At 53.3% G+C, this 16254-nt stretch overlaps 1 protein-coding gene across 7 annotated transcripts in view; it reads left to right on the top strand.

The window, feature by feature from the left end:
• Positions 1–16254, top strand: part of MGLL (monoglyceride lipase) — a 246811-nt gene that overhangs the window by 169066 nt on the left and 61491 nt on the right. For 6 of the 7 annotated variants that reach the window (XM_058725790.1, XM_058725787.1, XM_058725789.1 and 3 more), the window contains exon 3: positions 1765–1871. The exons of the other annotated variant lie outside the window; for it this stretch is intronic. In XM_058725790.1, the coding sequence (XP_058581773.1) occupies positions 1765–1871 (107 nt within the window). The remainder of the gene's footprint in view (positions 1–1764; positions 1872–16254) is intronic. 7 annotated transcript variants of the gene reach the window in all.

Raw genomic sequence — 16254 nt, 5'->3', positions numbered from 1 at the left:
TCCTCCCCCTCCCTCACTTTTGGCAGAAATTGGATGGGTGTTGCTCACAGCATTCACTCTTGGCCCAAAGGGGAATCTAGCATCCTATAGGGCTTATGCCAAGAATATGAGTCTTGACAACTGTCTGTTTGAGAATCCAAATGCCCTTTCATCAACCCCCACCATGGCCAGGCCGACTCTGGCTAGTGGAGAAGCTGGGATGAGTCACAGCACGGTCGTGCTAGTGTTTGGGTCCCAGAGTCACCCTGCCACACTGAAGGCTTTCCGGGGTGACGGGTGCCCAGCCAAGCTCTGCTTCCAGATCCCAGGGCTTCTCCTGCACAGATCATAGATGCAAAATACAGCCGTTTCTTTCAACACCTCGCAGCCTTCATTCGTTCGTTCAAAACAGCGTTTGCAGAATCTCCACCATGAGCCCCAAAGTGTGCTATCTACTAATGCTAAAAGCAAGGGAGACATGACATCTTTGCATGTCCTGGAGAAGGTCATAACTGGTGGTGGAGGGAGGCAGAAAGCAGCACTCGTCCTTGCGTTAACAGAGGGATTGCAGGATCCCTGAGGAGAGAGGAGACTTCGCAGAGCCAGTTGGGGGCTGTAAAACCTTTCACAGACAAGGGGAACCTTCAGGCTGGGTCTTGAAGTAAGGGGAGGAGTTTGCCAGACAGATAAGGGGGGAAGAGAATACAAGGCACGCACATAATACAAATTCCAGCTGCCTGTGGAAGGATGGGTATTTAAATAAACTATTACACACAAACACGGAGAGCTGTATGTCAGTTAGGGTTCTTCTCCTCACAAGTACAGAAAACCCAGTGACCTACCTCAACAGCATAGCAGAAGGCGGGGATAGGTGAGAATGCTTGTTTCAGGTCGGGCTGGATTCAGGACTCAAGCAACAATATCAGGACGTGGGGTCCCTTCTTTACATGGCTCTCTTCTGTTGGGTTGACTCATCCTCTGTTTTTGCTGGACGACTGGAGCCCCTCGAGGCACACAGCCTCTGTGGCTCACACCTGGCGGGAAGTTGAGGGTGCCTTCTCCTGCCTACCTGGGCCAAAGCTGTAGGGTCCGCTCTGATGGGACCCAGCCAGCTTGGCTCGAGTCACCTGCCTGTCCCCGAGACAGGCCATGTCCTGATTGGTTGAGGTCTGGGTCGCCTGGGCAGCTGGCTTGGAGGAAGCTGCCACGTGCGCTGTGCCCAGTGTGTTGGCATAAAGTAGCTCCTTGACCCTCACGAGCCCTGCTCCTCCGCCAAGGGAGATACTGTTTTACAGGCGAGGGAGTGAAGCATTGTGGGATGGGTACTTAGCCGGAGAGTTCACAGGAGAGCCGGAATTTGAGCTCCATTCCATATAGCCCTGAAGCCTAGCATTTTTTTTTTTAATAAAAAAAATTTTTTAATGTTTATTTATCTTTGAGAGAAAGAAAGCATGAGTGGGGTAGGGCAGAGAGAGAGGGAGACACAGACTCTGAAGCAGGCTCCAAGCTCTAAGCTCCAAGCTCTGTCTGCACAGAGCCCAACACAAGGCTTGAACACACGAACCTTGAGATCATGGCCTGAGCCGAAGTTGGATGCTTAACCCACTGAGCCACCCAGACGCCCCACCCTGAAGCCTAGCATTTTGGAGCAGTGCCCTTTCCCTCATGCATTTAGCTGGAGATTCAATCTCCAGCCCACTGGTGTCACGAAAGCTCTGTGCTCAAGTTCAAGCTGTGCTCAGTGGTCCACCACCTTCCTAACCGGGCTCCCTCTCACCCCCGCAGGGCCCTCATCTTTATGTCCCATGGAGCCGGGGAGCACTGTGGCCGCTATGACGAGCTGGCTCAGATGCTGGTGGGGCTCGAGCTGCTGGTGTTCGCCCACGACCATGGTGAGTACCCCCGGGGGGACAGGGCCCGCGCTGCCGGCCGGTGCCTGACAGTTTGGGAACCCCCTCTCCTATCACCTCTCCTCCTCTGTTATTCTCTTGTGAATCCTGCAGTGACACTGGGAAGAGATGTTCTCCATGAGTGTTTCTGGGTTAAAAAAAAAAAAAATCATTATGTAAACAAAAAAAAGATGTCTGACCAGCAGTTTCTGTTGAGTCTGGGATTGAATGCAGGCTGATTAGAAATCTCCACTGAAAGAAACCAAAGTCAGAATCTGTTTATATAGGAACTTGCCCCAGGCAGGAATCCTCTCTTGCATTTATAAAGCACTTTCGGTACAAAATGGGCCCTGGTCTTCTCCCAAGGGACTTCCGATGGCTGTGATGTAGTCGGTGCAGGTACAGTTCAACCCCAGTTTAACCACAAGACGTTTACAAAGCATTTCAAACCAGGAGCGCAGTCAAAGTCTCAAAGGACACGCAGTCACACACAAGAAAACCCCAAACACACGTGCACGTGCGCACACATGTGTGCTCACACATATAAATACACATGCAGGCACATATGCACACACACACATGCACGCACGCACACACACACGTCCCCAGGCCGATTCTTTGATCCTTTGCCCTATAACAAAATCCACCATAACCGTCAAAATGCCGTGTTTATTGCCTAACTCAATATGGCACGCCTTCATCGTTTTTGTGACTTCCCTCATGGCTCGGAAGTCTCCCAGCTTAGCTCTTTCTTTGCCTAACAGTCTTTAAAATGAAGCGTTCCCTGTGACTGAACGTGGTGATTTCTCCACAACTGCGATGTAGAAATCCATTATCCCGGTCCAGATCCAGCAATGCGGCTTCTATTTTATGTGATTTGAAAATAGATAATTAAGTGACATTGCTGAAAAGAGGGAGAGGGGGGCAGTGACAGGGCCCAGGAGTCCTTGCAAAAGGGAGGGAGAGCGTATCAGTACAGAGAGACGCTGAGAAGCTTGCTGGGGCACTTTGTGGATACCAGACTGCAAACGTGGTTTACCAAGAGCCCTTCTTAAGCCATATATGCGCGAGTGTCCTTGTAACTGAGACTGTTGACTGAATTCTTCCTTATTATGGTTGTAATGTTCTTTGGTGCTTTGCAAATGGTCCCAGTAATATTTGTGAGGCTGTTTGAGATGTGATATTTGAGGACTAACCCGATTTTCACGATGGGGACGGTGTCATTATTAACTTTGGCACTTTCCACAGTGTGTGAAGGCCCAAGTTAGGAATGCCTTTCTTCCCGTTGTCTTCGTCTCTGTTAAAATCTGTCGCAACCATCATCTCCATCTTCAAACTGAACAACAGAGGGACATTCTGAAAGCAAAGAATAACTAATTATACCCTGCAAACACTGAACACCTCCAACCAGAGTCTCACGTCTCTGTTGTGAGTCTTGGAGTCAAGTTACCTTCTTATGAGCTCCCCCTTGGCCACATCTGTGGGAGCCAGACCTGTGGTGCCTGACTTATTTTGCCTGACTGTGGAACTTTGGAAAAAGGCTTCCTTTTCTGAGTAAAAGGAGACAAGAAACAGCCCACCTTTCGATGTCTCCAGAATAGCATCTAGGATTGAGGCATAGCTCTCCGTGGTGTCTAAATATAGTTCAAAACCGGTTGTTTACATTCACCTGTTTTAAGTTCCTTGGTTTATCGGTTTCTTCCAGTGACTCATTGGAAATAACTCTGGCAAGTGCCAAAGGGGAGGTGTTTTATTCAAGAAACGGACCTAGTTGAATGTGTGTGTGACTTGGGTGGTCATCTACAGACGAAAGTGACTGTGGCTTCCTTGGTAGGAGAAAGCCGTGTGGATGGGCCTTCATGGCGGGATCTTGTGCGGGCTGGAGAAGTGGATATGGGCTTAGTGATCTGTGCTTTATTCCTTCTTGCTGAGAAATGCGGAGGAGGAGGGATTTGAACCCAGAATGTAGGTTCTAAAGCCTGGCCTCCTTTATGACAAGATACGGATGATATACCAGGCATGAATACATGCAGAGACATATACAGCCTTCGTTCTTTCCAACATAACTTTTAAATTTAAATGGAGCATAGGTGGGGGGAATGTCAGGCATTTACTGGGCCAGCTGGAGGTACACAAAGGGTTTAAAAATGCAGGGCTGAGAAAGACTGTTCAAGGGCTCATGGTCTCTCCAGGGTGAGGCCGCAGCCCCCACGTGTTCAGGCACACTGCCATCCTGCACTCCCGTGTATCGTCACCCCAGACTGTCACAACCTTCACCCCAGACAGCAAGAGGGCTCAGGCGCAAACAATACCTGGGTCCCTGTCCCCACTAGACTGTGACTCCAAGATCGCAGAGGCCTTACTGAGCCATTCCAAGCCTCTGTTTTCTCATCCACCAAATGGGTGAGGCAGTGCTGTAATACACCAAGGGTTGTTGGGAGAGAATGCATGTAGAGGGCCCAGCAGAGGGTGGAAACTTCTTCCCCTTCACTCTGCCCACCCTGAAACCCCCTCCAGCCACCATGCAGACCAGCTGGTGAGCTGTGTCCCCACCTTGGGGCCTCCAAGGCTCTGAGCAGGACCAGCTGTGCATCAAGCTCTGCGCTAGGCACTTTTCGTACGTTCTACTCCTTCTTTTTTGTTTTTTAAGTTTTTTAACGTTTATTTATTTTTGAGAGAGAGACAGAGACAGAACATGAGCGGGGGAGGGGTAGAGAGAGGGGGAGACGCAGCGAAGCAGGCTCCAGACTCTGAGCCGTCAGCACAGAGCCCAATGCGGGGCTTGAACCCACGAACCATGAGACCATGACCTGAGCCGAAGTCGGACGCTTAACCGACTGAGCCACCCAGGCGCCCCTGTTCTACTCCCTCTTAATGACTGATACTTTGACTGTTTTAGAGGTGAGGGTTCTGAGGCTCTGTAGCCAAGGGGGCCCGTTCTCATTGCACGGAAACACTCCTACCAGTCACGCAACAGAGGCCTGACCGTCATACCTGAACAAGACACGTATCTTTTTCTCCCCCGCCATGTGGACACCACTGTGCCACCACTGCCCAGGGCTCCCTCTGCAGTTTTGCTCAGCTGTTCTTAGCTTGTGGCTTTTGTGCCTGTGGGTACCAGCTCCAACCTCACGTTCCAAGCAGGAAGGAGACGTGGGCCGCAACACAGAGGAAGGGGCTGGGCTCATACCAGGAAAGCTCCTGGCACATTCCAGCTGGGTCTCATCTGCCAGCGCTGCATCACACGGCCACCGCTAGCTGCAAGGAAGGCAGGGAAGTCTCATGTGTTCGCTACGTATCCGCTGGTACAAACAGAACAGGGCTCAGTAAGAAGGAAGCAGAGAAAGGACCTTGCCAGTAGCCATCTCCTCTTCCACAGCACAGTTCCAGGCTGGCCCAGAAAGAGCATTTCACAACCGTTTCTACTTTGTGTGTCTTCTGGGTCTAACAGCATCCCCCGTCTATCTTATCCATCCCGTTGTTTCGTAAGGTTTTGATGCAGAGGTCTTTGTTAGCATCATCAGTTGGCAGTGGTTAACGTTCCTAACCGTGCATTAGCCCTGGGTCAGTTGCTCTACAAGCACAAACTCATGGACACGGTAACTGATGTCCTAATGGTAGAGTGACCTGTGACCCCAGAAAAAGTAGGCATCCCCTGTTAGGTGCTCCTCTGCGTAATAGCGTTCAGCATCCCGAGTGGAAGCTCCGTCCTCTGGAGGAGACCGTCTTACCGTGTCGTGTTAGTCCCTTGCTCTCCCCCACCGACTGCTCATCTGCTGTGTGGAGCCCAGGACTGAGGCAGAGGGGAGACCTCACCAGTGTCTGCTGAATGAAGGAAGGAGTTTCTGATCCAAAATTCATCACCCCACACATGTTTTAGACATCCCATAGTAGGACATCCACATGAAAGTATCCACAGCAGCGGGGTACTCTTGGGTCTCATCCCTGTGGAGAGGACCAAGCAGAGTGGCCACTGGAACTCTGAGACTGGTGGCCAAGGCTGGGGGCGGGGACCACCACCCAGTGAGGCCGGAAAGTGATGTGGATAGAGACTGGAACAGAGGAAGCCTGTAAGTCCAGTGTGCCGAGGAGAGCATGGTGCCTCAGAGGTACACGGGCTCCCCGATGCCTGGAGCGCTGGCAGGGTGGCTGGGTCTTGTCGGATGGGTGGGAGCCCCCCAAGAGAAGAAAGGATGTGGAGAGGTTCTCACTTCGACTGCCCATTGACAGTCACTGGGGAGTCCTGGAAAATACCGACACCTGGGCCCTCTCTCCATAGAGACTTGAATTTCTGAGGTCTTTGATGTGTCTGGGGGCAGCAAGGCTTTTGGAATCACCCCAGGTGGTTCTAATGTGCAGCCAAGGTTAAGAACCATGGTTCCAGGTGGAGGAGACCATACGCGCAAAGAGTGGACACACAGTATCACGTGCTTATGTTTTATTTAGGTAGAAATCTGAGCCTAAGGATTCCGCTGGATCCCAAAGTTTAGAAGCAGTTACCAGGGTGAGTAGGGGGTACAGGAGCAAAAGCCCCTAGCCTACGAATCTCGGGGCTCTGGTATGAATCCCTTTGGACGCTTGGAGCTCATGAGGGAATTGAAGCGGGGAGTGACAGGCTGGCTGCTGGAAGCAGGGAGGGCCACCAGGAGACTTAGGGAGCTGCCAGGAGACGGGACCCAGGGCAGGGCCCAGCAAGGGGGAGGTGTGGGCGGACAGAGTGGAGGAGCTTCCGGGACATCTGAACAGGTGGAAACACCAAAGGATGGGATTTTCTGTGCCGTTCTAAATATAGTGCAGAGAAAACCAGGGCTCGTGCTTACACCGTCCCTCGGTCACCAGCTGCTCGTGGTGACTCACTGGAAACCCCTCAGCCTTCCACGCAAGCTGAGCGCCTGGTGTGACCATGAGAGAGGGGGGCCCCCCCGGTCCCACCTGGAGGCCCCGCTGCGGGCAGAGGCCGACATGGGGTCCAGCCTGGAATGTGGGCAGCCTGGCCTGGTCCGGGCGACAGGGCTGCTGCAAGGTGGCCCTTCCCGGCCGGCAGCCTCCCGCTTAAGAATAACATTTGCTGAGGCCGGGGCTGCTCTCTATTTACAAAGTACCAAAGAACCCTTCTCAACTGATTAACAGTGAATTAATTATCCACAAATATTTGAGGGAAAGTGTTAAAGGGAGTTTGTTTTATTTTTTCTAACTAGCAGGGGTGTGCGAGAAGAGGAAGTTCTGAGGGAATGTTTGTGGGCGGCAGTCGGGCCCCATTTTCTCGGTGAGGGGGCCCTGCCCCGTCCCACGAAGGGTATTTAGGAAATTCGGGGGAGGAGGAGAGATGGTATGTGTGTTTTCCAAACAAGGAGACTGTTTTGAGTCAAGGTCCCTTGCGGGACCTGTTCTAAAGATCTGTCGCCATCCGTTACAGGAACATATTTTTTGGGTGTGCGAAATGTTTGAGAAATGTGTCGACTTCTCTTGCCTTAGTAAATACGAAAGTGAGAGTAATGGAGTGAGTGGCCCTTTGATACTTCAGGAGTTCAGGGGGCCCAGCTCTGAGGACAGGCCACCGTGAATTCGCTGCAGGGATGACGCAGAGGGTGGTGGAGGGTGGGCCATGCACCTGTCATGTCCCTGAGAGGGCTTTGCCCTCCCTTCCTCCTTCTCCCCGTCTTCTTCCTTTATAATCCAGGTAAGCACACCCAAGCCTTCCATCTTGGATATAAATAGCTGACATGAGTTTACGTGGCCACTTGCCTCTTTCTTGAATAAAACACAAACTTTCACGGCTTCAGTTTGCTTGTCTATAAAATGAGGCTGATAATAATAATAATAATAATAATAATAATAATAATATCATGGTGGGAGAGTATGAGCAGAAGCAGGGTTCTCAAACTCCAGTAGGCAGCAGTGTCCCCAGAAGGCTTGTGGAAACTCAGACGGCTGGGCCCCACCCGCAGATTTTCTGATTCAAGTGGGAAAAATTGCAAGAAGGGGGCCAGGTTCACCACAGATGTTGGCTTATGTAGAATTTCTTTTAAATTACGGTGTTAGATGTAGTTAAAATCGGAAATGTAATGTTTTTTTTTAAGTTTATTTATCTTGAGAGAGAGAGAGCAAGCATGAGTGGGGGAGGGGCAGAGAGAGAGAGGGAGAGAGAGAATCTCAAGCAGGCTGTATGCTCTGTGCTGAGCCCAACGCAGGGCTCAATTTCATGCCCATGAGATCATGACCTGAGTGGAAATCAACAGTGGATGCTTCACCAACTGAGCCACTCAGGCGCCCCGGAAATGTAATATTTTCAGTAAGCAGATTCAGCATCTCAAAAACCAGATGTAGTAGAAGAACCTACTGTGTGCTGGGTCCGTGCTGGGTACAGGAATACGGAACTGGCAGAGACCTAGTGACGGCCTCCAAGAATCCCAGTACAGTGAAGGAGACAGGCATGTTTTGTTTTTTTTTAATTTTTTTAATATTTATTTATTTTTGAAAGAGAGATACAGAGTGTGAGCAGGGGAGGGGCAGAGAGAGAGAGGGAGACACAGAATCCAAGGCAGGCTCCAGGCTCTGAGCTGACAGCACAGAGCCTGACGTGGGGCTCGAACCCACGAACCGTGAGATCGCGACCTGAGCCGCAGTCGGACTGACTTAGCCACCCAGGCACCCCCAGGCAGGCATGTTTTAAAAGAACAGTGAGTGGAGGCGCTCCTTCAGCGGGGGGGGGGGGGGGGGGGGGGCTTTGGTGGAAGTCTGTCTGGGGTAAAGGGAGAGAGGGTTTGAGTTTGCCGGGGGGAGGGATTGTTGGGAAGATTTTCATAGTACATGACACGGTGACCTTGGCCAAGTCACTAAACCTCAGTGAGCCTTAGCTTACCCTCCCCCCACTCCTGCCCCTAACGGAGCCATAGTGTCTAGCTGGTGAGGATTACACAAACGTAGTCACTGCTGGGCACATACTAGGTGCTCAACAAATATCAGTGCTGCCCTCCCCACTCACTTTTCTCTTCATCACCAAACACTGTCTTGCTTCTTCACTTCCCTCAGATTAAATGGACAGTTTCCATCTTTTCCGCGACCAGTTGCACGCACCTGGCATTGTATTTAATCCAAATGCGATTCGGCCCATGCCGGGTGGCTCTTGCTGGGCGTCACTGCCTCAGAGGCAGCCTCTTCATCAGCCTGGTCGGGGGGGCTTCCCTTTGGTGGCATCCGGTGGCATCCCCTCTGGTCTTTCATGTAGCCTTGATTTCATTTCGTAAGAACGCTAGACAGTGATTGCTGTGGAAGATTCACCATGAGCACTCAGCTATCCGCTTGGAGATCAGGCACATCATTTACTCCCGCTTTGTGGAAGCATCAAAACAGTGTAGCCCTTTGGAGGGCCCATAAGGCAAGTCTGTAGCCTGAATCCTGAATCCTGCGTTTGTGTCAGGGCCTTCGAGATGGGTGCTTCCGGAAAATCAGTGCCACTGTTCTCATTTCCGTGCTGGAGTTTGCCTGATAATGTGACACCTGGTTATTTTTCGAAAGGAATTCACCCCAAGGGAGTATTCATTCATTCAAAATTATTCATATGGTCCCTGAGATGGAAATATTTAGGGTTTTCTGGTAGGGAGAAAACAGACATCACTCTGTGTCTCTGGAAGACACAGTTTCTGGAGTGTTCAAATGAGTCACTTGGAGGAGGAAAAAAAGTCAAATTACTTATGTGTGATGCTATGTTTAAAAAAAAGAAAGACTGAATAATTCTAGGGAAAGAAATTCTTCCCAGCACCATGGATGGCTCTTTGTCGTGGTTTAGGAACGGAGAAAAGATGTGCATAATTATAGTGTATACATGGGTTCTATTTAGGAGCAGAGCAAAAACGTAGACCTTGGTGTTTGCAAGACCCAGGTTCAAGTTAGTTCAACCACTTAGTTGCTGTGTGATGCTAGGCAAATTGCTTAACCTCTCTGCATCTCAGTTTTCTCATCCAGAGCAGAGAAGACCCAAAGTCTCCACCTACCCCATAGCGTCAGGAGTGGGAGACTAAGTGGGATAATCCATGGAGAATGCCTGGCTCACCTTAAGTACTCTGTAGATGCTGGCTGTGGTGGGGTAACTAGTTATTAGTCATAGAAAAGCCTGAGTTTGATGCTGGTCGCAACTCCACACTACTGAGTATAGTTTCCAGATTTGAAAAGTGGATGTCACTGTATTTGCCTCATGGGGTATTTGTAAGTCATCACAGGACGAAATGGTATTTGCATTCAATTAATATTTATTGATAGTTATTGTTCCCCTGGCCACACAAAAGGCCTTGTTTAAAGTTTATTTTGAGATAGAGAGCACACACGAGTGGGGGAGAGACAGAGAGAGAGAGAGAGAGATAGAGAGAGACAGAATCCCAAGGAGGCTCCACACTGTCACTGAGGAGCCCAATGTGGGGCTGGAACTCAAGAACCACAAGATCATAACCTCAGCTGAACTCAGATGCTTAACCCATTGAGCCACCCCAGTGCCCCAAAGGCTTTTGAAACATTGCCTTGTTTGGCCCTCGAGCCAGCTTGGAAGTAGGTACAGTGATCACAGGTGAGGAGAGCTCGTGAGCACCCCAAGTCCCCCCTCTACCCCACAACATAGCACCAGCAGTTTCCATTTGGACCCTAACTGTGGGCCGAGACCGTCCTGGACATTTCCCACCCTTCCTGTCACTTACTCTGCACAGCATACCTAGAGCCGAGGTGTTTGTAGGCCGGTCTTCTAGTCAGGGCGGCAGAGGAAAGGAACACAGGTCACAGAGGCCCACAGTGCCAGAGCCCCTGTTCCCGGCCTCCCCCGTCAAACGCGCCAGACCTGCTCTTCTTTGGCTTCACAGAGCCCAAGGAGCCTGCTGTGTGGACGCTCTGGGAGGAGAGCAAGTTCTCCCCGGGCCCCTCCCTTATTGTGTCAGAGCAGGGTTCCTGCATCCGGGCAGAGCAGGGAGGATGACTGGCCCAGGTATGGGTGGATGGTGTTCAGTCACCGCAGCAGACAGGCCTGGGCGCTACCCAGGAGGCCCTGTGTGGGGATGGGACATCCAAAACTCACACGGGCCTGTCCTAGCTCCAGGTGTGAGTCATCAGGGTGGGGCCAGGGGACACTGCCAACTCCAAGAGAAGCAGGTGGCACTCTAGACGGCCGGGAGGGAGGAAAACTGGAGGAGAGGGGGCAGGGTGTCGGTGGTCCTTGCAGAGGAGGCCCCACGTGGGCTGAGGCTTGCACTGCAACGGGGAGGCCAAGGTGGGGGGGGGGGGGGGCGGGGCGGACCACAGCAACCCCGGGCAGAGTTGCAGAGGCAAGGGCAGGACACAGGAGCGAGCTTCCCTGTCACAGGCTGGCGCCGCGGTCATAGGAGCGTCCTCCCACTTTAAAGATGGGAATGCTGAGCTCTGGAGAAGCAGAACACCAGGCGCATGGTGGGAAGGGCACACTGGATTCCCTCCACTGTCCAGGATGGTTGAGCAGCTACGACTGAGTTAGGGGGTCAAAGCTGGGAACCAGGTGGCCGGGTGTGGGCAGGACTCTGGGGATGATGGTCCAGCCACACAGTGTGCTGCTGCCCGGAGGCTCACTGGTGGCTGGGACCAGGGCAGGGGTTAGCTGCTGTCAGGTGGATCTTCAAGCAGCTTACTGTTGCCCACAATGGCCAAGGGTACTTCAAGGCCTCAAGGGCCTCAGCTGCCTCCTAACATACAGCTTTGTGCAGACCCTGGCCAGTGGCCACACCCACAGCTGGGCTGAACCTCCACGCCCCCCTCAGGGACCGGCTACCTCCTGTGCCAGGAGCTGGCCTGCCAGCCCCCACCGAGCCCAGCTGGCAGCCTCAGCTCCCTGCAGGTTTCCTTCCCCTCTTTGCCCTCTGTGCTCGGGTACCATCTTTCGCTTGCTTGAGGACTCTTCTCCCACTGTGTATTTTTAGTTGTTTGTTCGTGTGTTTGCCTCCTCTGCTAGACTCTTAGTTCCTCCAGCACTGGAACAGTGTCTTTTTCTCTTCCTGTTTCCCTCACATAGCTGAGATTCTGGTCACTTACTGGGGGGAGGTGTACTGGTTTTGTGAAATAAATAGCTTAGCGGTTCCCTGAGGACAGCGCCCCGTCCAGTAGGGTCCCATCTCTGGGAGGTTGCAGGATGGGGGAGCAGTGGGAGGGAACGAGGTGTCACAGAGGTGAAGTCTCCAGAAGAGACTGTGGAAGGCAGGGTCACCGTGGCAGAGCTTAGAGCGGAGGAGGAGATCGACACCCTCCATGTCTGCACCTGGTCAGTAGCAGGTTGAGGAGGGCCTTGTGCTTAGACAGCAAGGGTCCCCGCCTGGATCGGGGGAGAAGCCACACCCTGGGCAGCCTTGGCCACAGTAGGGCCCCTCAGGAAGCAGGGGGCACACACCTGGGTGTGCCTGGAGGCCTTGCAAGCGGATTCCCATTCTGGCTGAGTCAGAGCTGGCCTTGAACTTGCAGAGCCCATGTGTCTACCACGACCACTGGATTCTGGCCAGGCATTGTTAGTGGCCAGCGTAGCTTTGTGCTGTCAGGAAGGTTGATGCCTTTAGTGGTCATCTTATAACACCCTCAATTGGTGCTCCCGAAGATGCCTGCACCGGCATCTTCAAAATCTGCTGTGGAGACGACATGCCTTGTAGAGCCTTTTCTTCCCTGGAACACCTGTTCCCTGGCTGCTGGGTCCACGTGTGGGCAGGCCTAGTGGACCACCGAGGGCGCATCAGCACGTGCCCTGCCACACGCTCCATGAGGCCAGCTCCTCCCTGCCACATGCCAGACACCTTCTAAATTTAAACACTCTGCCCCCGGCTTAGGTAACAGTTACCTTGGGTTTTTTTTTCCCCCATCTGCAAATACTGAGTATTTTCCTAAAGACATTCAAGTCGGATGAAACACACACGTGTCCCCAGTCACTATGAGGGACATGCAGACTCTTGATGCACGTGTTGAGACCAAGGACAGCAGGAGAGGAGTGACCTAACGTGGTGGCCCAGGGTGCCAGGGACCCTGGAGTGACCGCCTGGGTTCAAATCGCAGCTCCTACGCTCACCAGCTGCAAGGCATGGCCAAGGACCTGACCCCGAGTAGCTCCACTTCCTGACGTGCAAGGTGGAAATAGCATTAATGGTACCGGATATAGAGCTCCTGTGGGTTACCATCTGAAAAGCCTTCAGACCAGGACCTGGCCCAGGGGAGCCTGTCAGCAGGTGGTCATACTCATGACCGAAGCTGCAATAATATCATAGTTACGGTCATGTATCAGTCACTGGCAAAGCAGCAAGCTGTGTGAACCTGCAAGAAGGGCCCTCTTCTCTTCTAGGGGGACAGGGGCAGGTGCAGGCTTCAAGGTCCCACCAACAAACGGCAGGTTTGGGCCCAGACTCCGGGCTCCCAGGACCCGGTCCTTGTGCATCCCCCAGGCTTGGACAGTGCCACCACTGTCCGTTTGTAAAGTGACAGTCAAAATAACTGGCTGCAGATGGACCAGAAAAAGGCACTCCTCACAGAAATTTAAAACAGGCAGGGCCAGCACTGGCTGCGTCTGAACGTGTCCCTGGGAGGGGCCCGGTGGCTCTGCCAAGGCCCACGCCGGATGCCTCAGGTGACCGCAGGGGCTTCCCAGGGGAGGGGTCAGCTCTGGTTTGTGAGCCCTTCTGAAGTAGGAGCTCCGACAGCATGTGACCAGGACATGGCTGGCCCGCCGAGAACTAAAAATAAACGGCCGCTGGGCTGCCAACTGGCAGGGCAGGCCCAGAAGGCACAGGCGAGGGGCGAGGAGCAGGTCCTCCTTGGACTGGAAGCGGGCCTCATGACAGCAGGGAAGGCGGCTCCAGAAGTCTCTGGTGGCAGTTTTTAAGGGTACCTGTTACCAGCTTGGGAAAAATAGATAATTAGCTGCAGTGTTACAACATCCTTCTGGAAGGTTCTCATAGCCCCTGCTTAATTTCATTTCCGCAAGTTGCTTCCAAGGCTGGCAGAGAGATCTCTGCCTTGACTCACGGACGAGGGGCCAAGCCAGGAGCGGGAAGGCCAGGGGCAGAATCCCAGCTCGCAGCTCCGGGAAGCCTCGCTATCAGTGCCTTGATTTCTCTCCTATTAGTGGTAAAAGAAAAAATGTAAAGGCAACCTGAGGACCCCAACCTTGCCTGGGATGCTGAGGCGCATTCAGATCCCCTTGGCAAGCACCCTGGGCTGCCACACATGCTCAGTGCTTGCCCAGACGTTCGAGAATGAGGAGCTCTGTGTGTGAAGATGGGGCGACTCTGGACCTGGACAGCTGGGCCCCCAGAAGCCAGGCCAGTGAAGTGGGCAGGTACGATGTTAGAGGCCCAGGGTGACCTGGGTGGCTGTGCCTTGAGCTATGGAGCCAAGGCTGGCTCGAAAAAGACCAGCTGTGTGCAGGGCCTCTCTGGACCTCCGTTTCCTCATCTGCAAACAGTGAGGCCAACGTCGCCTCCGTCCGGAGGCGTAGCTGAGAGACTGAGAACGCATGGACACGCGCACGTGGAAAGTGTCTGGAATGGAGCCTGTGTTCTAGGCCGTTCCACAGAGCCCCTGGTGCAGAAAGTCGCTTCTCCTCTGCCCCGTGGGCTCCTACCCCAAACCCAGAAGCAGAGGTTGGGCAGCAAGCGGCACTGGCTGCTGGAGAAGGGGCACCCCCTCACTCATAGTATCTCACCCCTGCCCTGAACCAAGCTAACCGCCCCAGCGCAGAGGCTCTGTGGAGACACAGCCACACGGGAGAAGCTGGTCTGCCCGGGGCACTCCAGAAAGCAGGGCAGTGGGGCCATCGGCCTCCCCACGGCTCCCTCCCTCACTGTGGGTCCCTCTGCCGGCACAGTAAGTGCTCTGAGAACACCAGCCCAGGCTGCCCATCTCTGCGTCCTTCCCGGTATCAGGATATAATAGCTGCTCCATGAGTGCCTGCTTAATTACAAGGCACCCGATAGAAACGGTGTTTTCTCTGGGTCTGCCCAAGTTCCCACTGGAGAACTGTGTGTGTAGGTGTATGACTTGGGACCAGAAGATGGGCCCTATTTAAAGGAAATCAAATAACACTTGTCCACCTGGGAAAATCTGCCCTCTCCATGCTAGTCATTTTTCCACGGATCACCGCCCCGTGTAATCCTTACAACAATGTGGCACAGGCAATGTGCCCATTGAGGAAGCAAGCTCAGAAACGTGCAGTAACTTGCCCAAGGCTACACAGCCCTCGCGTGCCAAGGCTGCTTCGAGTCCCCATACCCTCTCGCCTTGCTGGGATGTGAACTTTCGGAAAACCATCTGGGGGCGGGGTGCCTACACAGGCTCTGTCCAACCAGCGAGGGCCCTCTGGGTGCCATGCCTCTGAGCAGCCCGGCTTGTGGCGCAGCCCCCCGCAAGTGGCCCCAGGGTTTCTGCACCGTCTGACAGAAGCACCAGAGCGGCTCCGGGAATAGCTTGTGACGCGCAGTCTGTCGGGGTGTGGTGCCAGCTCCCCAGTGCGCACCTTCTGCCGAAGCTCTGCTCAGAGATGCTCAGACTCCCAGAGGAGGCACCTGAGCCCAGCCAAGAGACCGCCAGTGGCCAGGGCCGAGTCCAGGAGTAGGAACACAACGCTTTCACCCCAATTCCTCAGCTCCTACACGGGCAGCCACGCGAAGTCCCTCCTCTGAGCCCCACAAAGGGGTTGGCTCCCTGTTTTCAGCTTGAGCTCAGCTCCAGGTGCTCTGTAATGGGACTCTCCTGGATGGAGGCAGAGGGACTCAGGGCTCCGCTGTGTGGCCAAGACTAGTCAGTTGACCTCTCGGAGCCTCAGTTTTCCCATCTGTGTAATAAGACTGAGATGTCCCCTAGGAACCTTAAATCAAAGAAGTCAGCACAGACTCTGCTTGTAATAAGTGTAGGCTGCAGTGTCCACATAGTTCTGCCCGCCCCTTCTGCTCTGCTCTCGTCTGGGAGGTGGCACTCCCATCGGATGGCTGTCTCTACCATGCCACTAGCTTCCCTTCTTCAATGCAGAAAACCAGGCCCGCAGGGCTGGGCTGCCAGCAAAGACTGAGAGCATGAGAGGCAGGGGCCAGCTGTCTCTCTTCCTGGAGTTGGGGAGAAAGTGCTGGATCATTTAGGCACCATAATAATAATTATTTCTTTTCCTAGTTATTGTACAGATGTCACCCGATCAGAAAAATTGCTTAGAGGGTTTATTCAGCGGAAACTTTCTCTTTCACCAAAAAAGGAGAGGAATCCTCCACAGCTCTTTATCTGAAGGCCAAAGGGACAGATTCCAAGGCCCCTGGGTGCAGGGAGGGAGGGGTGGCTGGGCTGCCTGGCAGCAGGTGGGGCTGTGGGTCAGGCCCTCCCTCCTCCCAGCTGACCCACCAACCAAGAGCCCCTGAGG

Source organism: Neofelis nebulosa, chromosome 4 (assembly GCF_028018385.1).
Source record: "Neofelis nebulosa isolate mNeoNeb1 chromosome 4, mNeoNeb1.pri, whole genome shotgun sequence".
NCBI classification, from domain to species: Eukaryota; Metazoa; Chordata; class Mammalia; order Carnivora; family Felidae; genus Neofelis; species Neofelis nebulosa.
The sequence above is the reverse complement of the archived record's forward strand: the minus strand, read 5'-3'. Positions and strand labels throughout refer to the sequence as shown.